The 27,884-nt window shown below is 41.2% G+C and overlaps 1 protein-coding gene across 2 annotated transcripts; it reads right to left on the bottom strand.

The window, feature by feature from the left end:
* Positions 1 to 56: 56 nt before the first annotated feature.
* prickle1b (prickle homolog 1b) lies at positions 57 to 27,884 on the bottom strand. Of its 2 annotated transcripts, none has more exons than XM_055054609.1 (8): positions 27,648 to 27,884; positions 8,386 to 8,586; positions 7,628 to 7,741; positions 5,413 to 5,550; positions 3,275 to 3,478; positions 3,007 to 3,193; positions 1,727 to 2,725; positions 57 to 1,633 (listed from the first exon to the last, which is right to left on the bottom strand). In XM_055054609.1, exons 2-8 carry the CDS (start codon positions 8,572 to 8,574, stop codon positions 675 to 677), a joined length of 2,790 nt encoding a protein of 929 aa, XP_054910584.1. In that variant the 5' UTR covers positions 8,575 to 8,586; positions 27,648 to 27,884; the 3' UTR covers positions 57 to 674. The 2 variants fall into 2 exon arrangements, with proteins under 2 accessions (XP_054910584.1, XP_054910583.1); XM_055054608.1 differs by lacking the exon at positions 27,648 to 27,884 and adding an exon at positions 13,321 to 13,909.

Genomic DNA, 27,884 nt, shown 5'->3' with positions numbered 1-27,884 from the left:
AAAACCATTGTGTTACAAATTGTGTAATCCGATTCAAGCAGAGCATTCTTGAACAATTGGAGAAAAAATATTTATTGCAAGCACCTTCACATCACAGAGCGTACGCTGGTTATCTTAGAGCAATGCTGGTGGTCAGGTGCAAATACGGGTGTGTTGCTGCCAGTTCTGTACATGGTTTGTGATTACATAATATGGAAGGTGTTGCAAACATCAAACAGGGAACAATGTGGCCTTTTTCTGCGGACAACTTGGTGATTCCTCCCACTCAAGCAAAACGCTTTTTACACTTTTAAATGAGTATAAAATACTAGAGCTGAAATTTTAACTTATTTACATTTTTATGTTGTCTTAGTTAAACATTAAATAGTTATTTGGTTAGCTTCTTGGCTCTACTTGCATTGTTAACCTCTGGGGGGGCAAAAATGTTTTTACCATATGCCATATTTACCATTGCAAAACTATTCACTGAACATAAAATCCTCTCGGTGAAATTCCAAACTTCCACTGGTTTTCAAATCCTATCAATGTCGAACATTTTAACCGGCTTTGCATGCACGTAACAAGTGTCTAAACAGCTCAGTAATGGCCTCTTTACAGAATATGACAGACCTAATTAAAAATCTTCACCATATTGCTTTGTGTAGTGCACCTCATAAGATTAATGGCCTGGTTCGCTAAGAAATGATACAGTTTTTGGAGCTATGGCCCTTTCTGCAACCAGTCTGTGAGCCATGGCTGAGGGCCGTGAGTGCGGTCACCCTTGTTGGGTAGTCTTCTGCATAGTAGCGCCCAACCGCTCGGGGTTGTGGGATTGGTTGGCCAAGAAAATAACCCTCTTCCTCAGAGTCTGATGATGAGGAAGAGCAAGTTGAGCACCAGTCGTCCTCATCTCTGTGGAGACCCATGAAATGTTCAAACTGCGGGTCATTCTGGTTGGAGCTACGGAGCATATAGTCAGATCGGGTTTGGGAGTAGGCCAGCGGCAGCATGTGTGCAGGGTTCTGAAGATGCATCGCACCATATGGTGGACTTACCATACCCTGCTGCTGAGGCTCAAACAGCCTCTGCGCCCTCTCTACAGGTACCATGTGAAGCGCATTGTCCGAGCGAGTTTTGCGGCTCCTGTGGCGCCGACTCCGACGGCGGTGTTGGGGCCTGCTTCTGCTGTGGTGGCTTGTCGAGTGGCTTCTTGCTCTGCCAGGTTCCTCTGGGCAGTACGCCCTCCTTTGTGGCTTCTCACTCATGGGATGTTTCATAACACTAACCTCAAATCCATCATTATATCCATTGTCCACTGTGTCCTCTGAGAACTTGACCATTTGAGGAGGCCTGGATTGTGACTTGCTCCTCCTTAGAGCCGGAGCTTGAACAAAAGATCCGGGGAGGCCTTCTGAACGTGGAGATATTGCGTGAAGTCCTGTGGGAGCACCAACCCTCATTCCAAGCCCTATCCCATTCTCAGCCTCCTCGACTCTCTTTTCCATGTTAAGACTTAGGGACTTTGCACTGTGGTGTATGTGGGATGAATTAAATGTTCCCATGTTGCTCATTTTCTCGCACTCAACAGTCATGGAAGAATCTTGGATGCCATGAAGGTTGTAGACTGTGGGTGCATCTCCATCCAGTGATGCACCTGAAATAGAGTGAAAAAGGAATATTTGTTAGAATGTGTTTTTGAGATCAAAAAGAAGAAGAACCGAATGAGGACGTAAAGCATTATAGATACCAGTGATGTTTGACAAAGCAAGGGAATCCATGGAGTCTCCAACACCCTTCTCAGCCTTCCTTAGCTCGTCAGCAATACACTCCAGGGAGTCCTCGTACCACTCCCTTGTATCTGGCCAAAAAGCCTGCTTTCCTACTCCAGACTGATCCTGTTCTTGGTCATACTCTAGCTCTTGGATCTTTCTGGCACTGGCAGGACCTGGATGGCTTCCATATGCCGAGTCTCCGAGGCCGTCCTGTGACTGGGCCCAGTACATTTCAGGTAGATGCTTCTTGTCCATCAAGCCTGGACTGAGGCTGTTGGCTCGAGACTGATCAGAAGTCTGGCTCTGTGTGGGACTGTTGGGGGCGGGGGACGAGGGGTTAAGACCCACAGGTTTTGAATCAGACTTCAGCCAGGGATCTGTCATACTTATTACCTGCGTTGAGTCACTGTTGGGGCTTGGTGATTTTAAGGACGGTGGCTGATGTTGGTGCAGCATGCCACGATCACCAAACTTGAGCAAGAGTTGAGTCATATAGTCCTCATGCTGAGCCCACTCCTCTGGATCCTCCTCTCCACCAGCATCCTGTTCCTCCCGCTCCCTCCAGAACCTCTCCTCCTCCAGACTGAGACGGGTTAGTTTGCTCCCCACTATATCAATGTCACCATCGCCATCTCTGTCCTCTTCACCCTCCCCAAACCTGTGCTCGTAATCCCTCCCTGTAGTAGGAGGGCTAAATAGCTGTGACTGTCGCCACTGTTCAGCGGGCCTACTGCTTTTCCCCATGCGGACGCTCCGTCGGGATTCACGAGAGCGGGCTGACTGGAAAGCGGAATCTGATGAGTCTGAGGCATGTACATCTTCCCCCTGGCTGCAGGCCTTTGAGCAATAGATGCGCCCTTGCTTGGGTAAGAAGGGACAACCCAGCAAAGATGTCTTGCACTGAGCACAACAGAAGCACTGGTCTGTGGCGTGCCAGTGGACGCCTTCATAGGTCATCTGGGCATGGTCAACACCTAGAGAAATTAAAGTAAGAATCGTGTTACCGTGATCTTGTTTTCATGTGTCTGTCCAGGCATTGATATGGAATCTTTTTTCAATATGTTCCACATTTTGTTACATTAAAGCTGTAATTTTTTTATTTTTAACGAGTAATTTGTACTCAAGGTGCTACTTGGTAGATTGAGCTTTGGAATGAACACAAATGCTGCCACAAGTTTCATGTTTTAACACTCAAATTCATGCATAGATATATGTTTGTCACAAAATTTTTCTCAAGATTTTAAATATGACTTACCAATGTTTTCACCACAGGCCTCACAGTACTCTGCATACAGCGACTCAAAGCACCCACAGCAGTAGGGCCGTCCATTTTTCATGATGTACCGCTGTCCACCTAGCATAGTCCCACACTCAAAACAGGCAAAGTGCTTCATGTGCCAGTGACGTCCCTCGGCCTCGGTGCATTCATCTGCAAAGATGATCTATGTATATTTGCAAAACCATTGTTAGTTTGCATCAACTTAAAATACAACAGTTGCTAGTTACATAATCGGGCCAATTACCTCGTCACAAGAAGAGCATCGAGGTTTCATGAGCTCTGCATGGTGTCTCCCGCAGAAGATCTTGCCATTTTGATAGAAATAGATGAGATCCACCAGAAGCTCCTGGCACATGGAGCATGCAAAGCATGCTGGGTGCCAACAGGGACCTGGCCCTGCTCTGGAGGCAAAAATGGCCATCTCCCCTCCACTAATGCCACCACAACACTGTCAAACACAAACAGGAGGTAATTACTCTTCCTTGCAAATCTAAGTAAGGCAGATTGCGAAATAAACCTCAAAATAGGCATGTTGAATGGATTAAATCAGTAAGTTTTTATTCTATTAGAGTATAACAATAAAGAAATTCTCCCTCTATTGCCAATCCAATCATCGTCACTCAAAACCCTCCACAAGTGGGGTAGGTGACAAAAGGATATTGCAAGGAAGATGACTATTCACAAGCATATTCCCGAAAGGTTTAGTGGAAGGTAAAATGAATTAAAAACAGCAGGCTTGAGTGGATTATGAAGCGAACCCCATCCAAGCCAAAGTCTTTGTAGAGATTTACAAGGTGCGAACTGCGGCTTAAGTGAGTGCTTCAAGAGCCACCAAAGACGGATGCATCTACAGCTGCGGCATTCCTTGTGTTAGACACCAGATCCAGCAATGCAGCTGAGCCTTTAATAAAGCAAGATCGACTTCCTTCACACCTCAGCAGCGGGGTCGGCTGTCCGCCTTCATGCCACTCTGTACGAAGGGAGTGATTTATCCAAAGAAAAGCAACTGCAGGCGAAGAACTTGGGAGCGTTTACAGTACGGTACAAAGACATACCTGCAGCTCGGTGGCATTCTTATATTAGAACTTCACTTTTCATTGACATACACTTGTATATCTGCTAAGTTTTAATTTTCGCAAAGACAGCAAAAACGTATTTTGAACATACTGAAGCTAAAGATTATTTGGGGACCTATACTATTTTTTTTTCTTGCCTCGTCCAATTGTCAGTAATTCGTAGGAAAGAACCTCTAGTCTGTAAAGTGGCCTTGGCCTTCTGACAAAAGGTCTCATGACTCCATTGAGATCGTTAAAGCCTGCCTGAACATGCAGTCTTTATATAACTAGGCATATTTATAAGGCATTCATAGGGTACTGTGGGACAGCATGCCCAGCTGTTAGCCATTATGACCACTTTGGACAGACTGGGGCCTTGAAAACTGTGGTGTTGCATATCACCACAAGCCAAGCCTAGCAAAGCGATGAGGTTAGTGTTGTCATTAAAAGGCCTGTGGTTGACAATAGCATATGTTTGCAGAGCTGCCGTAAAGATATGCATGTCCGGTCCAACGTGTGTGTATGGCGTCCGTTGGAATCCTGGGAGCATGTGTGTGACCTTGCATCCCCCCCTCCATTTTAGCTTCTGTGTCTGAGTGGTGACAGACTGCATCTGAATGTTCGGGGAGGGGAAATTAGCTTCATCTGCTCCCTCCAGGACGCCTGGAAGAGGATGTGGTTGAGTCACTCTTCGCATCGGAAGCTGCATAACACCAATATTTACGTTCCGAGAAACAAAGGAAGGCATTTATTTATTTTTTTCAGAAATATGATCAGCAGCACTTAATGTTTCTGTTTACTGTATCTGCAAACACAACTGCTTCTTGTCCTGAGCTCAACCCGACTCCATTCAAAATGTCAAGATGCTCCACATGCTCTAATTACAGCACTTAATGTGGAATTGCCTGCTTCATACTGTGACTCGTTTGGATAAAAACCTGATTTTAGGACTCTGTTCGAGAATTACTAATTAATCTGGTCACTTATTTGCAGTCTCTCATGCTGGGTTATAGATGGCTGGCAGGAAATTGGCTGAGCTCCTCATGAGGAAAATGGCCTCTCCACTTGGTTTAAACATGAGCCCTCCAATTTCCCTTTTTCCTCTCCCGCCCTAATGAGGAAGTTTATGTCAGTGATTAAAACGACTATATTAGCCAGTCAGGACCAGAAAAGGATAGTGGACCGGCTTGACGTGATTTAAATGGCTGAAGGCCCTCCGGTTGGTTTCTTTGTGACTATCTCACCTCAGCGCATATGTGCACAGTAATATGCCAGTGTGTGAGTGTGTGTGTGTGTGTGTGTGTGTGTGTGTGGGGGAGGTTCATACGTTTTCACAGCGAGTGTGTTGCAGGGCTCTCGGGAGGATCTTTGGCATCCCTCTGCCCAGCGCCTCCCTCTTTCTTTGGGTGCTGAACATTTGAAGCTCCCTCTTCTCCTCCTCCGTTAACGACTGGCAGTACCGCAACTGGAGAAAACGACAAAAGAAAAGAATTAAAAGGCATTACAAGAAATAATGGTCAATTGTTTACATTTTATGTTACAACCAAAAAGCCTATCCATTTTCCCATTAACTCTCGTAATCATTCTCAAAGTATGACGCCGTCACCACCATGTTTCAGAGTGAGGATGGGATGTTTAGAGAGCAGGTTTTCTGTCATCTACTGGCTTTTTAGATTAGTAAAAAGGGGTGAAATATAAATATATGGGTCACACTGTACACTTTTTAAGTGCAAAGCTAAATGAGCAGCAAGTCCAGCAGAGAGCATTGCTTTCATCTCTGTGCTTGGGTGAAGCAGCTCCAAATATGGTTGTAGAAAGCGTTTAATTGAAGCTAATTCTCTGCCCAAGGCTGCTTTGAAAGGATGGCATTAACAATATACAAACGCTTCCTCTGTATTTATAGAGGAGGATGAAGGCTCAGATAAAAGAGCAGGGCTGTCCTAACAACCAGCTCAGTTGATCTCTAAACAACAGCTAGCGATGCTGTCTCTGTCTCTTTCTCCTCCCACACGCACGCACACGTCTTATCCCCTTCAAGCCAGCATCACTGCGCCTCCCCAGGCTGCCAGCGCTGCGAGCAAACATCATAAAACTGCCCAAACACTGGAAGAAGTTGTTCTCTCTTCCAAATGTGCACACACAGAGCACCCCCTGCCAGCCCCTCTTGTTAGTCAGCTGGTGATTAACCCTCCATCATATCACCTAATATCAACTCTCGTGTCGTCAGTGAGAAAGAGGGGAGCTGGTTTGAACGTCATAAGCGGAGAAAACAAAAGAGATTTGCTTTACTGTTCACACGTTTGTATTTTGCTGCGTTTGAGGGATAGCATCTGTGATGTAAAGTTTATTTTTGTTAGAAATTTTCAGCCAGTTCATTCATTAATTCACCACCCAGTCTGGTGTATTGTCTGCTCAACTCCTGTGTCATGTTCCTGTTGTGTGCCAGGACTCTCCTCACACATCTAGGGGCAACTAAGCTGTTGATTGTGTATGAGTAGGCGCTTCAATGTGCAGCCTTTTGCATGGGGAGATCCTTAACCTTTATTGATTCACTCCTGTATGAAACTTAGAAGATTTTGGATCTTTAGTTGTCACTGATTGCTTTGACAAAAACAGCTACAACATAAAACCAGGAGGATGAAGCTCTTTTGTTTTGTTTTTCTTAAGAACTTCAGGAAGATTTGGAGCAGCACTGTGAAATCTTTCGATGGAGGATATACTCGTATAATTCTTTACTAGGCTTCCCGGCAGTTCTGCAAGTAATTTCAAAGGGTTTACAAAATATAACCTTGACTTTCTGCTTAAAATGTGACCCTTCTTTGGTCATTTGGGTCGTTTTGTTCTTGGTTTATATTGGTTGTTGTGATGAGAAATCCTTAATTTTGGACCTACCAAACATCTGAAGCACTTTTTCCTTCCGTTCAACTTTCCATCAATATTCTTGGATAGATTAATCTATGGATAGCCAGCTTGAATTGCAAAGACTCTTTGTGACTGATCCTATTTGTGGATGATTCAATTGATGTTTTCATTAAGCCATGATCATAAAGGATAACAAAAATTAATGGTTGAGATGCCACTCTTTAATCAACATAAAGTCTACGTTAAAATAAGGAAATTAAAGTTTCCTTATTTTACACCGCCTTCTTCACTCTTTTGCCAGCAGTTTTAGATGCAGGGGCATCACTGCCCAACTTTACATTCTTTAGGTTTGGGTTTTCTTCTCCGTTTTTGCGCCTTTGGCCATTGCAGTCTTATTTTATATTTTGCGCAACAAAATAAAAATACTTTTTTGTAATATTCTATGTACTTGGGATTAACTTGCACATGCAAAGTTGGACAACAAAGTCTGCATTTTGTAAGTGAAAAGCTAAAAGGAGCCTGATACAAAAAGAAATATCGGTCATAACAAACAGAACAATATGAAAAGTTAGTTTTATTGTTGCCTAATTAAGTATTCAATGTGTCATGGGAACATTTGCTCTGCTTCTTTTCTGAATAACTGTTTTTCTTGTCGCACGCTGAACAAGAAGTCTTTGTACCTCGTTGTCGTGTGGCGGGAGCTGGTAGAGGAGCTGTCTGATCCGGTGCTTCTCTCCTGGGCTGTTCACGTACGGCACTTTGTCTTCTGGCAGACAGGCGAAATACATCTGGACCTGGAGAAGGAGAGAGGCGCATGCATGAGCAGTTCTGAACCGTTGCCAGGCCGTACGGGAACTCCTTTGTTTTGATTGCTTAAAGGCATCAAAGAGAGGAGAGTCTTAGGCTGTCAGGAGGGCATATCGGTGTGTGTCTTCCCTTTGTGACTCCACGGGCCAAACATGACAATCTACATCTAGTCACAGGCGCCCGACTGTGAAATCTCTTCACACAAAAGCAGACAGTGAGGGACTGTAAATGTTAATGTTTGCCTCAGTTAATTTCCCTTGACAGGAGAAGCGGAAGCCAGTGCAAAAGGTGATTGCATGTCCTTGGAGGCAAAAGGAAACATGGCAAAGTATTTTCTGACTGAGTTGAAGTGAAGTCTTTATCCCCTGTAAACACAGCTAAATATGGATGAGCAGATGCTCAGTGTCGGGGCATGTCGGCGCAAAATATCCTTACTTGAACTAAACCACCTGCTTATAGGAACCAATTTTAAACATTTAACTCTACTTACGTGTGTTGATGTCTTTGGGCTTTGTCAGCAAATTATCTTACACTAAAATTAGATTGGTATTCTAGAACATACCCTTAAAGACAAAGATTATATGTACGTCTCTCCAAATGGTCAAATTAAATCCCTTTGGAAGGCTGTTACCTGTTCAGGCCTGAGTCCTGGCGGCACCCAGGCGTACTCCTCAAGCACACAGCCAGAGTCGTCATCTGAGGTGGAGCTCCTCTGGAAGCCCACGGACACAATCTTCCCCGCTTTACCCCCCGAACGAGCCTCCGTCTCTGGCCCTCTGGGTGCGGCTCGCTCCCTTCTGTCGCTGCGCTCCGGGTTCATTGCGCCCAGGTGCTGTGAAGACAAACAGAATAGAGTGGCGATTGAATATTTGCGGAAGTGGGGCCCTTTATTTGTCAAACTCTGCTTCCGTCACGTTTTTAACCTAATTATACACAAATGTCTGTGTTTTGCCGTTTCGTCATCCATTTTGGCTGAAATATTGCTGATATTGGATTTTCTCGCAATTATTATTTTTCAATTACTCGCAATCGGTCAATTTGCATTGTTTGTTTGAGTGTCTCAATGAGCTAAGTGCCTTTGCCCTGGCAGCGTTGTGAGGGTTTAACATTCTGGCTGGAAACAAAACATTCCAAGAGCAAAGAACAAACAGTGAAATAAAAACAGTTTCTCCTCAATTTAGCGCCAAGTCAGTTCACTTGTTAAACACAAGAATAACATTTGCAGGGGCGTAGTGCAGAGGTGGCCAACTGGTGGCCACGGCCACAAGAACCTTGGACTATAATTGGATTAGGGTAGATTAGAAAGCTACTTTAATTATTGAATTGGCACAAAGGGAACAAATAACATATTTTACAACGTTTAAAAAAGTCGGTTTGTCACAAAACATGATAAAGAAAACCTAATAAATATATAAATTAAGATAAGAATTAACGAGTCAGAGTAATAAAATTGAGTGATTCTAAATTACTACGTTTGAGTGAAAATGCTGTTAAATTTAGATAATCTGCAGATTATCTAATAATTCAAAGACCCTCTACAACCTAACATGACTTTAAGTGGAGTTTTACAGGGACTTCTATTTACCTATGTCTTCAAGGAATTGGAATATGACATTTTCCACAATAAATATTCACTAAAGTAAATGACATACAAACAAGTAAATACAAACAATGTATAACCACTGTGAGAATACCATATTGACTAGCCGTTATGTGCAAAGAGTAAAAAAACATTTACAGCAAAAAGAGCCTTATAATTCTACACACAGCGATTCCTTTTAGATATGACACTCAGTTATAAAACCTGAAACTCTAAGTCTGAAAAAAAGAAAAAAGATGCCACTCCCAGTCTACTATGCAGTTTATCAATTGTAGATCAAAGTTGGACAAAGAAACTATCAGACAAATCTTTCTCATAAAACGTAGTTTCCATTAATATGCACACAATGTAAACAAATCTACTGTTTAGAGCCTGACGTGAACACAGCCGTGAACAGCTTCATTCGACGCAAAATCCAACAGTCTGCACTGAATCCCGTGAAGCTATTCAGACGCAACAGTTTACAAGACAACACACATTCAAACTGCAGCAGGAATATACATGCAGGAAAATTGCAAACGTATTTTGTTCTATGGGGAAAAAACAAAAAGAACGGTTGGACCAGCTATTGCTTGGAGGCCCGTCAAGTCTTTCCCCAACTCCGTCTCACCCTCCTCCACCTTCAGCAGTAGCTTTCTTATCTCGCAGCGGTTATGTTCTCCAGGTCCCTCGGCCCGATAACAAGAACTAAAGGTGTCGAAAAAGCCACTTTCCAGTGCAGACAGGACCCAAACTCTGCATCTTTCACATGCAAATAAAGACCAGAGTTGTCTGTTTGGGTTGAAAAACAAATTTCATACACCCTCCTCAAAACTGTGTGGAGATTAGATGCTTTACATAAGAACAGAATTTTGAGGGACATCCACGTCTTGGTAGTTTGCGTTGAGCTATAATTATCAGTGTGAAATTTCAATACCTCTAATTACACTTGTAAAATTCCTCGCCGGCGAGTCTCTTTGGATGAATGCGCTGCGTGTCGACAGACAGGGACAAACGCATGTAAATTTCAAATTGTGAGGATTTTTATGTCATGTGGTTTTGTTGAGCATGTTTTTCTCTCATACGTTTATTACAGCAACTAGTGCCACTTCCAAGATTGTAAGTGTAAATGAATCACATCTGTAGAAATCTCCAGACACACACTTTTAGGTAATAAACATTTTACCTTATTTTGTGCTAAAGTAACAAACATTTTTGAAGCTATAAAAATGACCTACACTTAACAACTCTAGAGGCCTGTTTCACATAAAATATCACTCCCAGGCTTTCAGGAACAACACTCGGGGCATAAAAAGCATTCCTCCAATTAGCATACAAGGCGGCAGAACGTAGAACTTGCAGATAAGAGTCGTAGTTTAAAGCAAGCCTGCAGCTCTTATCACAGAACTAAAAGGAATGTGATCACTGCTTTGTTCCTCGGTGGCTAATCCGTAATCGTGAGATAGTGTTGTCAAGCAGAAGCTTTTGTCTTTGCTCGTCCTATATCAGCTCTTCTTAACCAGTTAAGCCCAACAAACGACGAGATTAGATGAAAAACGTAAAAGAAATAAAATTATAAAAATAGGTTTGTGTCATTAATTTGGTGCAAAGCTGGCAATAATCAAATTCATTGCATAAACTGACAGTGTAACAAATCCAACTTTTAATTTGAGGGTTGTGTTCACTTGAAGAAAGACAATGACACAAGAGGAAATAAGTGTGATAAGTGATAAATAAATGGCATGAAACCCAGTTAGTGTGGCATGCTATGCAGATGACATTACTTACACAGTACTTTGTCCAACATGAAATGAGCAAATTTCCAGAGATGAAAAACAATTACCTTCTAAAAAAAAGATGTAACAAAAGCTATATTGAATTACTTTGAATACAATGAAAAATACCAGCTATCACTCTAAACCACAGAGAAATAACAATATATATATATATATATAAAACAACCAAAATTATATTATAACAGTAGGGCTGGATTAGGACCCAAGTCACCTTGACAATTTAAATAAAAAGCCTAGAGTGAAAATGCAAATCACTGGACCGTATGTTTTATGTCAATGTAATGCCACAGTATATTATGGCCACATTTATCTGTGGAAAAAATCTCCAAATCTCAGAGCTGCTGCAAGGATGAGTCACTTGGTGATTTATTGTAAGGCTTTTGAACCTATCTACACGCCAATAATTTTGGGAGGCGGAAAAATGTCTATTTCTCATGAAAACATTTTTTTTGAGTTACCAAAACTATTTAGTATTTTCCATCCTATGTACTTTATACAAAAGTTATCAAAAAAAAAAAGCAATCCCTCATTACTTCACTTTGAAGTTGAGCTGCTGCGCCCTCGTTCATCACTGTCATAATGTGCGTCTGCCAATCAGCTCCCCTGCCTCTCGTCGCGCGAACAACGAGGAAAAGGTGACTATGGGTTCCTGAGCCAATATACACAGCAACTCACATTTCACCATGTCACCACTTGGCAATAACACAATGGTTGTCTTTGTCAAAAAAAAAAAACACAAACAAAAAAGGTATTCCTCTTCAAGATGTGGGGAACTGCAGAGACAGAGAATGAGGTCGAGGAGTTTATAAAGAGAAAGTTCTTTTCTTTCTTTTTTCAAACAGCCATTTAGAGTCACAACATCGTGTTGGCGTAAACACAGGCCAGATGTAAGTTTTTTTTCTTTTTTTTCCCCCAACCTTGCTGGCAAACTTAAAGCACATCAAGAAAATACATCACATTCCCCTGTTTTGGCGGGGGACAAATTTAAATCCTAATACTATGCCCCAAAAAAATGTGTTTATATAACTTCGATTGGGTAATATAGTTTTAAATCATAATAACCTTGGTCAGCATTTCTGTATTGCATTTCAGGTCAGTTATTTGGAAAATACCTGGAACTGTTCACTATGCTAATGTCCAAAAGCAGGTTAAAGAAAATGTGGATGTTTATAGTATGCACAAAGTAGCAACAGCATAAAAAATAAAATAAACACCTTCAAGTAATAACTAGCAACTGTATTAAACTGCTACTTTTTCAAACATCCTACTTTTCTAACTTCCTTTAGCAGATGGCTGTGCTTCAGTGCTTGCTTGCACCTCAATAAAATCAATAGGCATAGAGAAAACCTGTTGCCAGATGACAAAAGAATAAATACATACTATACAACTCAATGACTTTTGAAGCAACAATTCATTTGTTTTAAACTGCCACTTTTCTAAGTTTCTGTAGGAGTTAGCTGTGCTACCACTAGCTTTTACAGACACAGAATACATACATACATACAAAATTAGTTGCCACATAACCAAAAAATAAATAGGTAAACAAATCATGGACAATTTCAACCCATTTAACAGTGTTTCATAAAAGTTATAAACTTCCACTTTTGTGGCTTTCAGGAGCAATAAGCTGTAATAACACGAACTCCAAGCTGAACCGACACAATAAACCGGAACAAAGTTAGTTGACAGGTGACAAAATAACTGAGGTCCCAAAAACATGTATGGAGTGTTTTACTTTAGTCTTTAACAACAAGAAAACATTGCCACATGACAAAATTACAAAACAAAATGCTGTGTTTTCGACTGCTTTTCTAAGCTCCATTATAGGCTAGCTGTGCTGCTGTTCTGATCTGAGCTTGTACGCACATACGTGCGTCACATACCCTGAGTGGGCAGATAAGCATAAAAGTATCTATCCGTCAAAGCTTCAGCGAGCAAGAAAGAGTTGATGAAAAACAAAATCACTTTCATATTGTCTAAATGTGCTGGGATCTACTGATAGAAGTCTATTAGTTTATTATATTAGCTCAAAGATGGAAGACATTTCTTTTTGACAGTTTGTGGGAGTTAACTAAAAGACCAACGATTTCAGGAGATGCACAGGAGACTTGACACAGCTTAAATGAGGCCACTTGAATCTGAGAAAATGCTTTTTTTTCCATGACTGATTTACACTCTTGCTTAGTCTTACCTCTGCTAAAAGCATCTGTCTCTCTCCACCGTTGCACAAAATCGAAACAAACTTCAAAAAATCCCCCAGTCATTCAGTTTCCCAGCTCTGGCCACCTTTCTGCAGCACGGATTCATGCTCTAATCGGATGCAGATCAGTCAGAAAACAATTCTTCCTTCCAGCCGCCTTCAGAAGGCTTTTAAAAGTCAAATTCAGCTATCATAGCGGTCTCAAAGAGCAGCTCCGAAGCAGTCAGAGGAGAAAACCCGTTCGGCAGTCTAAATACTTTCAAGTCCAGTAGGGGAGCAGGGAGGGCAGAGGTGACGTCTCTATCTGCTGTATCTCTGATCCCACTGTGACTGTGTGCTCTTGGGGCAGCCAAGCCTCGTCAGCCCCTCCCTTATTCCTGCCCTAAAAAGCAAATCGCCTGTCTCTGCACTTCAGTCTCTCTCGCAGACACACACACACGAAAACACTCTTCAGAATCAACACCCCCTTCACCCATCGTCTCTATCTCCACATTCCCTTCCTCCACCGGCATAACACCGGGCCCTGCAGCCAGCAGCACCGCATTGGGCTGCATGATTGCTGATGACATGTCTTCTCTTTTTGTCTCCGTTTTAAAATCTTTTAGTAGACAAATGTCCACTTTCGTCATACCAGCTTAAGTGCTTGAATGTGCAGTATTTTGTGCTGCGTACAGGAAACTTTATCTCTATTTTATCGTCTTTCCTCGACACATTCATTTGCATGAAACTCCTCGTCCTGATGCCAAACGGTTGCATGTTGTGGTTTTCTCTGTCTCTGTGGGAGTCCAGACTAATCCATTAGAGACAATTTCTTCTCCCAGTTTTCCATTAATTTGTATTCAGCTGCTGATTATATTAGGGTCATAATAAACGTTTTATGGTGCGTTTAGCCCATCTGCTCCATTATCTCAGGAACAGAAACAGATTGTTTACTCATGGTTCTGCGTGCAAGGAATACTCAAAGACTTCTAGCATAGATCTTTTTTTCACAAAGACGGCATGATTGATTTAAAGCCTGACACCATAGAATATTTGCTACTATCCCCTTGCAATGCTAGCACTAATGATAGCAGGTGGCAACTGTCTCCGAACTCGCAACAACAGCTTTATAGTAAACTTTATTGTGGTATATGTTCCCAGATATTTGGTTTGTGCAGAGAATAATTTGACCAAACTCACTGGCATCATTTCCACACCTAGCTTACAGCTTAGCTGCATTTAAAAAGCAGCTAAAAATCCCTCATGTCTTGTTGGTGAGTCAGGAGTTAAATATTAACCCCGCTTCCTCTCAAGCCAGTCTCATCCATCTCGGGAAATTCTCATGGTCGGTCCTCCGTCCAGTCACACCCTCCCCATGCAGACGTCCTTCTGCGCTTCTTCTTCCTTTAGAGGTCTGAATGATGTAGAGGAGAGGGGTCCCCCGCTCTCATCTCTCACTTCAGACAATCACAATGAAGTTATTGTCACGGACCACTTCGCTTCAGGAAACTCAACGATTTGGCATATTTTGCAGCGGAGAAAATCATTCCGAAGGAATCACTCGGGATTGTCCACGAGACCGCCGCACGAGTTAAAGCAAAGTTTCCAGATGAGCCCTGGAGATGTTTGTTGTGATTATTTGATCAGGTTCGGCACCATCCATCATTGTGAGAGGTTGAAAAGCCTCTCACAATTTAAACAGTCAAAGATGAGAAATGAGTTGACTCAATTGTCTGGCGGACAATGATGCCTTCTTCTCTGACAAGCCAACAAAATCGGTTCCCGAACAGGGCAGCGGAGCTGTTTGTCGCATGCCACAACCTGCTGGAAATGAGAAATGACTCACTTTGCTAATTAGCTTGGGAGAGTGTGAGAGCGATAAGTTCTTTCTTTTCTTTTTTTTCTGGTCTTCCGATTTATATTTTTAGAAAGTCATGTTACATCGCAGGCTAAACTTTTCAGAAAAGCTCCAAGGTTCTCCTATGCTCTTGGCAGTGCTGTGCAAAAGCTTCTCATTGTTCCCCCCACTCAGAGCGGTTTCGCATTGGGTTTCCAGAGATACTCATCTGGATATGCATTTCAGAAACTCTGCAGATCTTATTTGGGCAGATGGGTAGGGAGAAGACAACTTCTGTTTTTCTTTCTGACAGCGAGGTGCTTAATCCTAATAATGAAAACAGGGAACGAGTGGGAGAAGAATGCTCCTGCATGAATAGACGACAGGGCCGAGGACGAGTGGCTTTATGGCAGACAATGGACAGAAATCTGTCTCTCTGACTTGGTCTGGGCTCTTGGCCAGAGACCTATGGTTCTTTATAAAACACAACTGACCTTCCCATCTCTTTGGCTTCCTCCTAAAAAAATATAAAGAGTGCAAACAGTGCAAAAATAAGGACATAATACATTAAATAATCTGTTTTCCTTTTTGAAGTTAAACTCCTAAATTCTAGCAGCAAGGTCAACAGTCAGAGTACCACTTATTAGAATATCATGCACTTGCTAACCAGGTGAATAGTTCTGCAATACTGAAATATCCAAAACATCCCAAACCTTTTATGTGTTAAGAATGAAGTAATTTTGTCCTTATTTCTGTTATTTTTTATAGCGTGAGGATCCAGCATTTGTATTTAATCAATATCTAAGAGGTTGAGACAAACTGTAGCGGTAAATGTGGTGTCATTTGTCATACCAGATGGAAACATTGTGCATTTTTAAAGTAGGTTCAGTGGTGTACTAACACCAAGAAGCAAGAAAACAGTCGCAGCCGTTCCTTCAAGTATCAGGACACGAATGCTTTGCATTAGCTTAGCCATTTCCTTCTCATGGAATTTTTCTCGATTCTCATCTTCCTATGGTGCCCCGTCTGGGCTTTCTCCCATTGAGCTGGATTTCTCAGGAAGAATTTCAACCGGCCAATCAGCAATGAGGAGGGGGAGGAATATTGAACTTCAACTTTCTGCGCTGTTTGAGAGTTGAAGTCTTCATACATTTGGCAATTTATGAAGAAAAAGTGTAGCCAAAGGGCTGTTCGGAACCAGGCTAGTATTGCATGCAGCTAGAGTAAAATCATTTTCCCCTTAAGTTCTAAGTTCTTGGCAAAAGGCAGGGAAAAGGAAGTGATAATCTCCAGTTATATTTTTAAGAGTATAGCTACTCTGTGGCATTTGTCATTAAAAATATCATTTTATAACATTCCTTTCTAAGCCACATTTTTTGACCGTTCTGTAGTGAGACAAAGTTGTCTGCAAGTTCTGATGTTTCAGTGATTGTTATGAGACGTCTGGAAGTGCTGAGTAGAGAGGAGAAGTGTTTGGTTTTTGGGAAAAACATTTTTTAAAAATACATGTAGATTGGCTTTTTTTACAATAACCTTATGTAATTATACATGGATAAAATTATAAATTTCTTTCACTTTTACTAACAGAACGCTGTTTAGATTTTCAGATGATAAAAACTTTTTCCACATTCTTTACCAAGGGCTCGACTCCAACCAAGCTTTTTTTGGACCCAAGTATACTTTTAATCTTAAACGTAGTCAAATTGGAAAATAGTTGGGGGTGACATGTTTTGATCAAGTTTCCTCAGTAGCTTTCCAAGGAAAGCTATCTTCCCCTGGCAAAAGCTAAAGTCTGGCAGTTCAGACAAGACCTAGTTGCTGCTTTCTGCACCTGAAATCCAAGTTGAAACTAGACACCGACTGGAGGCAGACACCCGGCACACTTCCATACACTTCATGACTGCACCTTTTATCTGCCTTTAGGAACTGAGCCTACCTGATAATTTGGCCTTTGCTTCTTCTTTTTTTTTCTTTTGGTTGGTATTGTGGAGGGATGGCTTACTAAGAAAACATGCTCCTCTTCCATTGTACTCTACTTTCACATTCAACCAGATATTCACACCTGGAATCTGTCAGGATAGATTTACTCGGCCATTTGAAGAAGACATCGAAGAGATTTGTTTGGTGGTTCGAAACGGAGATCAACCAGGACAGTTGCATGTCTCAACGTGTCGTGGGGCAGTTTGTCATAAAAGCCCGACTCAAACGGAGCAGAGACTGTTCCAGAAGCTGAATAAAGTCCGAAGACGCAATGGTGTATGCAGGACTGTGCATACCGCTCCGCACAATTAAAAGTGACTGAAGTGGTCGCACTCTGTCGAAGTCACAAATATGTGCGATGTAGACCCATGATTCTAAAAGCAAGGGCGTGAGATCAACACGCCGTTGTCGCTGACACAGTGAAAATAAACAGACATCTCTATGAGGAAGAGTTTTTATCTGACAGTTGAAGTGTATTCGAGGCTTTTATGTTTTATTCACATAAAACCCTCAGAGCAACATCTCAATTCACATCCACTTTGATTCCGTTCTTTTTCTTTCTTTTTTCAACCCATTCATACTTTTCCATGCTGACAGACGCCTCTCGGCGGCCTTTCACGGCAAGAAAGTAGACCTTCAGTTCTTCCTAACAAGGCCCGCCGGCTCAACTTGCCTTCTTCCACAGCCGTATCAGGTCTGCGGAGCTTCTTTGTAGTTCGTCCCGTCGGGTCAGTGTTAATATTCGTTGACACTCATTCTCCAAGTGTGGTTTAACTTTCGAGCTGTAAAACTTTCTGCCGTGATTTGTTAACCGTGGCAGGGTGTTAGCCGCACACCTCCAGGATGACAGAAGTGGCAATAAAAGAACTATAAAACGCAGGAAATCGTCAACTGCGAAGGAAGCACGGGCAGGAATTGGGTTTTAAAACTTTGCATTGAACTTCTTTTGAAACCGCAATAGTGGTAAGAAATTCAGCGACTAGAGCCACCTTTCAGAAGATGATGTTCTTTATTGCCTTGGGTGGATATCAGTTTTCAGAGAAAGAATGGCTGACAAAATCAAAACTGTTGCTGTAGTTATTGTGAAGCGGCAACAGAATACATGTATTAATAATTTTCAGAACGATCAATAGTGCAGCATGCATGTATACCGAAAGAATGCAGCATTGTTAATCAGCTTTTAGATCAGTTATACTTCTTCACTTTGAATTTTGGCAAGCAATACCTGAGGCTGAAGACTTTGTCTAATAAAGAGCAAAATGAAGAGAAACCTACAGACTAACCAGACCAAATAAAACGGAGACCTATGGAAATGCATAACTGTCATAGACGTGCGGGACAACAGTCTTGTGCCTCCTATCCAACTCTAATTTGATCATTGCATTCCTTCTTTAATAAAAGCCATAGGGTCAATTACCCTTTGCTTTGAAAGGGGTGTTTTTGTGTGTGTGTGTAATTGTGCATGTGGGGATTGGGGGGATTTATGCATTTTGAAATCATTTTGCCTGCTTCAACCTAAAACTAAGTTGCATTCTCTAGAACAGACTGGAGTTGACACGGTCCAATTGCTGTAATTAAAGTATATTTCAAATTGTGACAAGTGAGGGTTTCAAAATGATGAAAATGCTGCACCATGATGTTCCTTTAAAAAGAAAAATGAGCTTTTGTGGTGTGTTGGCCAGTCGGTGTCAGTCAGTTGAGTGAAAGAAGGAAAGAAGGCTGCGGCACTAATCCCCAACTTGCATAAAGAATAAGCTTAGCTGTTTGAAGATATTTCCAGTCATAAAGAAAAAAAAATATGGACAGCGATGGTGGTTTGTAAGATCTTATTGAGCTTTTGTTATGCTTTTTAGACTAACAACTGGTAGTTGAGCTATTAGCTCTGATAACCATGGTTGGCTACTGCAGTTTTAAAATCGTTTTACATTAAAAGTGAGGCTAAAATTGCTTTCCATGTCGTCAAATTAAAAAAGTAGCCACAGCCGTTGGGTGATCAGGATGCATGACGCAACACTACGCTACTTTGCAGATGGACAAAAATCTGGTCTGTTGGACGCTTTCTTTTGCATCTCAATAAAAGGACAAACAATTGGTAAGACTTTATTTTCACAAATGCAGGTGTTGCTATTCACAAGGAAAGTAAACTCACTTCTTTGGAAATGTCATGTGGGAACTAGCAAATTCACATCATCCAGCCCACACTTTGACATCACTTTCGGTAATGAGACTATTGGGACACATTTCACATGAGCTGCTTGGTAAGAATCACAAAAGAAACTTGCCATGACTTTATGTATTTGAAACTAACAGATGACAGCAAAAGATAAGAAACTAAATTGTCTTGTTTGTCTTGACAGATGAAGAGAAATGGCCGACTTTACGTGCACCTGTCAAAATTCAGTCTGTTTTTGTTTTCGCTGGCCAACATTATCACTCTGATTTATCTAGGAGTGATTTATTTAGTCCCTCTACCGCTGTGAGCGTCAGTCCCAGTGATTTACGCAATGTCAAACAGGACCTTTAATGAACTATGCCACTCAATGCAGATCCATGAAGTTTGCTATCGTGAGAAACTGACTGCATGAAAAACAAGAAGTGTTTGATAAGTGAGGCAAATCAAGGAGTATCATTGCATCACATTTTTAGGGAAAAGCTTGTTTGTAAATTGGTGTATCTGTGAATTCCTCTCTGACAGAGGGATAAAGATAGATATTGGGCATGGTTTGGGGGGTTGTGTACACATAGCCTTAATAATAGGACCCCAGAGGTTTGGTACATCACTCAACCAGACCAGACAAACACATCACTTACAGACACACACACTTATATATTTGTGTATTACCCAACCGACACCGTATTTTTTTAAATTTTTATTCCCCCCGCCCTCCACGATTTAACATTACAAACACAACAAGGGCTGGGAAAGACGACAGGTCGGACCAAGTTTGCAGCCCTGAGGCACTTTGTCACACTCGTTACTAAAGCTGGGACAGCATGTGCTTGCACAATTCTCAATATGCCGTAGTGTCAGCGAAGGGTGTGTGTGGAACCACAAACCCTTTCCTAAACACTTTTTTTTCTCACCTTAGACTGAAAGACATTTTAGAAGGTGAGAGTAAAGCCGCCTCAAGGCCCAGCAAACATTTAAAATTTAAATGCCAAGAGGGTCTTCAAAGCTATGTGTAATGGGACAACTGCTTTGAGCATCTTGCGATGCTTGAATAAACCCCATCATAAGAGCCGACGTAGCATGTCTTGTAGGGTGTTTGTCCTCCGCCCTTAAATCTGGCCAGGAAATCGGCGTTGGCATTCCACACTGGCCCTCAAGTAATGGTCCAGCTTAGTGGGTAAACAGATGAACCGTTTGGTGGTCTCGCCGTGTAATTTCAGACTCCCCATTCCCTCTCTCTGTCCGTCTCTTTCCTGCAGTGCCCCCTTCCCCCCAACCTCTCCGATTGCCATATCCTCAGCTGGCCTCTGTTAATTCGGACCTACCTGACAGTTCTGACTTGTGGGTTTACTATCAGTCCTGCTCGGTGACAGGCTTTTCTCTCTAAACACACTGAAACTAATCTGCAACAGATGGGAAACAACTACGGGAAGGAAGTAGTATAAGAGGGATATACAACATATTTGTGTCCCTCTGAACCAAACGATAGGGTTTCAACCAAGTTCAGAGCAGAGCCTGAGCATTGTTGCAACGATGTGCAAATCAGAGACTCCCATGTGGCCGAAAAGTGCATTTTAGTTCAAGATGTAACCCATCAGTCTGCATTTTTGTTAACTTGTGGAATACAGGGGATATTCTTTAAAGAGGACACCACCAAAACACTAAAATACACACATGCAAATTATAGAATAAACAAAAAACACATGCCGGCCCACAAATGCAGATCAGCTCCGCACACACACAAACAGGGCCCCACATGTTGTTATTTCATGGGTGGCTGGTTGGAGATAATGATTCCCCTCAGCCCCTACTTTACTGTTGGGGTTTGGAGATCATTTGTGTGAACACCTAAGACATTTATGTACCAACTCATTAATGCAAGCGGCCATTTAATCACCTTTTCACAACAAACAAAACCAAAGTTGAATTAAATGTTAGCGTCTAACAGCAGTGAAGCGGAGATAATAGACAAATTACTGTTTCTTAGGTTTTGCAAAGTGTAACTGGAAAGTCCCAAACTTTTTTTTTATTTTATTCTCCTATCTGAAATATGTTTTCATGAATAGCAAGGTGCAGAATTTCAAATTTAGACTGAATTAATTAATTAGAGGTAAAGGGTAGCAAAACACATCTATAGGGAAGATATCGCTGTAAGATAAAGATGTTGTGCACAGAAATTATTACAATATTCTTGAAAACCTTTATTATGACTTTCCACTTACAGCAAATGAAAACATAAGATTTTAAATTGGATTATTGCATCAGACAACTAAAAAAATATTAGCACAGAAATGTGGGCTTACTAAAAACTCTTTAATACAGAAGGTTGTTTTCAGAAAGTCCTTAAAATCTGGCAAGCAATTCTCACTTTCTAGTTTATTGAATATAACTACGTTCTCTTGTAAATGAAGGAATCTTAGCAATATTTTTTATCACTTGGGGGCAGCAGAGAGCTTGTAGAAATTATAGGAACATTATGAATTGTGTTCACCGAAACATTTATAATAATAATAATAATAATTATTATTATTATTGTTAACTATTACCACCATTGCCTGCTGCTAAGCATTAATAATTTATAAGGCATGTCAAAGATTTTGCTGAGATCTATGAATCAGAAAGAAGTAAGGCAAAACAAATGAGTTTCAGGCCAGAAGAAAGTGTGGCGGTCAAAATAAAAAAATCCAGACTGTATCAATGTATTACATGCCCAGTTTCTCGACATTAACGCTAATAGGAAAAGTGAAGCTCCAAGACTTCAGCCAGGGGTAGTTCTTTCAGTACTACTAGCGTTTGAATATAATCATGGCTGATGAGCGCTACATGTCACTGAGGTTTTCAAATTCAATATTTCGAATTCAATATTTCAAACATGTATTGACAGTACAGGACTAAGTAAGCCATACATGCTCATTTGTTTTAATACAACTGAGTTGATTACAAGTTCGATTTTGTATTCCGTCACTTTAAAAGTTGTTTTCAGCCTTGCGTTGAAAACTGAAACATTTACTGCGTTACCTTCTGGCAGTGGAAAGACTTCTCCTTTAGCTTGAGCCAATGTTTTAAAGAAAGAAAAAATAACTAATCTCCCTTCTGGACAAGTAAAGGAAAAATGTGTAGCTTTCAGCAAATTTCTGTGAAAATCCTGTAATTTTCTCCACCCTCATTATGCTGCATTTATCACACCGGTCCATTTCCTGACTCCGGGTGGCATCAGATTCGAGGGAGTCATTTCCTCTCTGAATGAATTAAAGACCCACTATTCCTCTGGGATGATTGTAAAGAGATGTGGAGAAACTGTGACAGGCAGGGAACGACTCGAGAGACGCAGCCACCCCCTCTAAAGATAAACAGGTTCCACTTAACATTTCTCACAAGTACTTAAATATCTTCGAAAACATGTTTCTAACGTTTAAAGAACAAAATTCACAATTCATGATGTCATTTTGTCCCTACAGACAATTGAAGCACTTATTAAAACAAAGAGAAAATGGTAAAACGAAGAGAGTGAGCAACAAACCGTCTTTTATCGGAGCTGTCTTGAGACATTCACTGAAAGGGTCTGTCCTTGCCTGAAGAGGAAAATGTCTAACACATGAAACAAATTTAAGAAGAGGCAGAAGCTGAGTCATGTTTCAATCCTATAATAACAAGCACACCTCATGTATTTTGGCTCAATTACGGCTTTCTTGCAAAAGGCAACGTTTCCCCATGATGTTATTTAGTCGGCTACGGCTAAATAACACCCTGAGGTGTGAAATACAGTGCTTTGTAAAAGTAGAGTGGATGTAGATCTGATCTTTGATTGGACAATGTCAACTCATAAAAATACTTTGTTCTAAATTGTAATCATGTCTGATGTATTCATACACAAATCCCAATAATCTGCATTGAGGTTTATGTGACAAAATGTGAAAAAGTTCAAGAGAATAATTCTGGCAAAGCAGTGGTTCCTATTGGGAAGCTCAAAACTCAAAGCATGATCAAGAAAACAAGCAAAAGGAAAAATAAAACTAGTTTTCCCACCACAAGAGCAATGTTGTTTGGCTGGAAGTAAAACTCATCAACCCAGAATCTGCTCTGGGGACCGTTTTATCTCTGTCCCCAATCAAAAACAAAACAGAAAGTTATCATTTGTGTTTTCCCCCCAGGGTGGCCATTTGATAAGAAATAATTACACGTTCTCTTCGAAGCAGTTTTGCCTCCCTATACAATGCTCTACTTCTATCTATACCTTATACTTGTACTTGAACTTTAAAGTCTTTTAATTATCACCATCTAATGATCGCTGTCTTTAATGTCTCCGTCTCTGCACTGTCTGAGCAGACATGTGAGGCCGGCTTTAATCATCATCAAATAGAGCTGTGTGTATAGGTAATTAAGGTGGTGCCGTGTCAACTCTCACTCGCGGGCACGAGACGGCAGCCCTTCTCCTCACAGCATCGCCGTTTTTGTGTTGCTCCGGAAAGCGCTGCGGGCAACTTCGTCTCAACTTCGTCTCAACTTCATCTCAACTCCTGCTGCGACTTCTGACACAGGATTTAGCGTAACTCTTCCTCCGACTCCATTACTCAGTGTCTCCTAGTCTGCTAAGCCTTGGATTACTCTTCCAACCCACAAACTAACCATAATACTAGGTTTCTGGAGCCAATGCGGCTTGAAGGGTTTGGTCTGAAACCACTCAATGAGCACAAAGATTACACTAAGTGTTTGTACATGAAGGACTACTGACCAAGCCCTCCCACACACATGAAAATCCCTGACCAAGTCTGATGCCTGACAAGCATAAAGTGGTTAGTGGTAATTAAGAAATGATTAGTAATTTTAATAGTTGTTTATTGAGGATTTCTATATAAATATGAGTAGCAAAGTAAATAGTATCGATATTATTGTGACTTTAACAATCAGTTTTCAAATTGGGCCTTTAGGTTTTGTTACATGCATGAGAGATCTTGTGCATTCTTCTAAGTGTGTGCAAGGTAATAAGAGAAACGTTCATATTTCCAGATTTTAATCCCAACCTGAACTTTTATTCTTTCCTTCCTACGTAACACCCAACCAACTGCAGAAAAATATCACCCAAATGTTGTCATGAACTTTACTATTTTACACTTTTAAAACGAACTGATGGACGGCGTGCTCCAGAAAGTTGTTTGGAAAAGTGTATTTACGTCTAAATTGTGTAGGACGGCTCTATTTTTTTGGATTTGTTGAAACGTGCGGATCTCATACCGGTTTGTGCCTATGTATGCGACGTACCGCAGCAAGGTCCCCGAGTGTTTCAGGGCCAAACTGAGCGTGTGGAAGTGATGCACCACTTTACAACAACTTCCTTCAAGAATGCCTAAAACACTGTCTCTCTAGAAACTCTGCGAACGTAGAGTACGTATTTGCTTTTCTATTTACCTGAAAAGCACCTACTTATTTTTAGCTTGAACAATTTTAGAACTAATTACCTCATAAACCGGGTAATCTCATCGTATTTATGTCACCTTCACTTTTTTCCCCCGATTGGCCCCTTAATTTTTGGCCCTTTGCACTGACTATGGTGAGTTGTTTGCGAAGCTGTGTGTGCGTGTGTACATGAGTTTGTGCTGGACAGAAGATGGAAGTGAAGGTTTAGAATGATTTATGGAGTGGATTGTTTTGCAGTATGACAGAACAAACTGTCTTGTACACACACATGGTGTACCGTACTCTGTACAGAACCGTGCAGACTTGCTATTAAAGGGAAGTCTCTTGTGCTTCTCTTTTTCTACTTTAACACAAATAAATTCACTCAGGCTTCCAATCTGAGCTCATGGTTCTTATTAGTGTATTTCTTTTTCCTTTTTTTTTATCCTGATGCAATTTTGCTCAAAAAGCCAAAATCTATGGAACAGAATGTTCTTGAAGTCAAAGTAGAAACAGAGAAAAATTGATTTTTAAATTTCTTTCTGACTTGATTTCTGCAGTTCTCGGCAGAATCCGGGTCCATATTGAACTCTTCGGTGTTACATCTGCGATCAGACGATGTGTTTTTCCACAAGACCTTATTGTGCTAAATCAGGCATGCTTGGTTGCAGAGCAATAAAAAAAAAGGTTTTCCAGGAAAGTGTCCAACAATATCAAAACAATCTCCAAGCTGGATTTCCTCTGTGACTTTTTGGGTTTTATAGAAAAAAAAAAAAAAAGAGGAGAGCTGTTGGTGAAGCTCCTGTAAAACAAGTTTGCCGGTTGAAAACTGTCCACCAACACAACACAAGCAGTTCTGTCATAAAAGCACTGTAATAAAATTTCAATGAGGCCTTCAGAAGTCTAAGCGCTTCTCCAGCTACAGTTGGGACTCTTGGGTCATCTCAACAAGATCTGCATCACATCCTTCTGCCTTCCTTCCTTTGGCACGTTCAGCTTTTCACCCAACTTACTATTTGTTAAACCAATAAAAAGCTCCTGGGCTAAACTTCCCACATTAAGAAAAAAACTAAGTGTGCTGATTTTTGGAAATCATTCTTAACTTTCTTGGCAAGACAGGGAAGCACTAATAATCAGTCTGTTAATATTTAACTACTTCTTTAAAGTGATTTTATGAGCAGCAAAATGACTCCAAATCTTCTCAAAGCTCTTTAATGGACCTTTGAAACAGAATCGCAACCTCTCAGGTGTGGAAATTGTAAATAAAACTCGGATTGTTCGGCTGTCAGATGGGCAAAGAGCAACTTTCTGGTTCACCAGAAACCGTTGCCCAGGATGCACGATGCTGAAAACCAGACTGGGAGGCAAGAAGGTGATTTGGGGAAAAAAACAGACACCATTGGTGTGCCAAATAATTTGTAGTGTGTTGAAAATTTTAGTGTGGAATTCTTGATTTTGAGGCTTAGTGTGTGGTGACAATGTTGAGATAAATCTCTCAGTAGTGTTTATTTGTTATAGTTCATGTAGAGCACAATTTTCAGCACTTATAGGACTACTTCCTTTCGAACTGTTTCAACAAATTACTTCAAACTTGGAAGTATTTCAAGTCGCTGCACATTTTCCCGAAATGGGGGTTGAAATTGACCAACCACAGCAGCAACAATATATATCACACTAAATCATTTTTAACAGTGTCTGGTGGTGCGTAAAACATTTTCATTGGAAGTTATTATTACTCCATTACTTTGGCATCCAGTTTTTAACTTCCTGTATTAAAAAATAATAATAATTATGGATGGGAGTGTTATGATGGGGTCTTTTGGGAATCTATATTAGCAGCAAGCAGACTAGTGGTCATGACAAACATCCCTCTGACGTCATCCTGACTCCAGTCTCCCCTGTGGTCCAAATGGCTAACCAATTAACAGCAGCTTAACTCGTGAGTCCAAGCACCTTATGTCTACCGCGCGCGCATAAACACACTCGCTGCGCGCACGAACAGTAGACGTAATGGACACCTGGATCCACGTGCACTTGGAGCCGGTGCCACACACAGAGAAGGGACAGGGATACATACTCATTAACAAAGGCTCAGCGTTGCAGAGAGTGTATACCCCCAGCACAGCCTGCCTCCCACAGCGGGGAGGGGTGGGTAGGATGGGGGTGACACCTCCAGACCTGCGAACTGCGAGGCAGGTTACATGCTGCATGGAAAGTGTTGCTGCGCTTTAAATAGTTTTTTTTATTTATAAAGCAAAAAAAAAAAAAAAAAAGTTGGGAATATTTCTACAACATAGAAAGCACCAAACATTGGTACAGCATATTTGCCACCACTAGGTGCCACCACTGGACTCATTTTTTTTATTTTTTTTAAGAGAAAAGTTAATCTAAATTCTTTTTTTCACAACAAGGAAAAATGTAGATATTAATAAATTAATACAATTTAAAAAAGACAAATAAATAATCGATTTTCTGGTAATCTAACAGTAAAATATTTTTTTAAATTGTAGCGTGGAGAGAGGAGGAAGACGTTTTTTTTTTTTTTTTTTGCACGGTGCTGTTGCAGAGATGGAGCTCGTAGAGTTTCTGTGGATTTCGTAATGCGTTCTTTCGACACCGATGGGGTCTCTCAAGAGTTCAAAACACACCGCCAAGAATAAAAAAAAAAAAAAGAGGGGCGGGGAGAGAGGGACGAGCTCACCTGAGTGACAAGCAACAGCTGAGTCCACACATCTGGAAACTTGCACGGAACCCGACATTTAGTGCACCTTTACGCTCACATTCACGTCGAAAAGTATTCTTGGTAAAGATAACGTAAACTGCAGCCTTCCCCTGCAAGACTTTTCCAGCATGCATTTTAAAACTAAAGTCGATCAATAAGCAGAGACAGTTAACAAAAAAAAAAAAAAGTTGAAATTACCGCTAAATTTCACAAGACCTCATAGAAGAAACACTCACCTCCAAAGACGCGAACAACTCTGGCGCAGTAATCCGTAAATCAAAGTGTAGAAATCACAACTATTGACGCATCCGGGCAAATAGGGGAGGCAAAAAAAAAGAAAAAGAACAGAATGAAAGTATGAAAAATAATAAAAATTACAATTCAAGTCATGGAAGGACTCAGGAACGAAGTGTCTCGGTGCATGACGATGCGCAGAACCGGGGAGAGGTTGAGTGAGGGGCGCACCACGGGGT

This window comes from Poeciliopsis prolifica, unplaced genomic scaffold (genome assembly GCF_027474105.1).
Source record: "Poeciliopsis prolifica strain line A6 unplaced genomic scaffold, Auburn_PproV2 SCAFFOLD040, whole genome shotgun sequence".
Classification (NCBI taxonomy): Eukaryota; Metazoa; Chordata; class Actinopteri; order Cyprinodontiformes; family Poeciliidae; genus Poeciliopsis; species Poeciliopsis prolifica.
The sequence above is the reverse complement of the archived record's forward strand: the minus strand, read 5'-3'. Positions and strand labels throughout refer to the sequence as shown.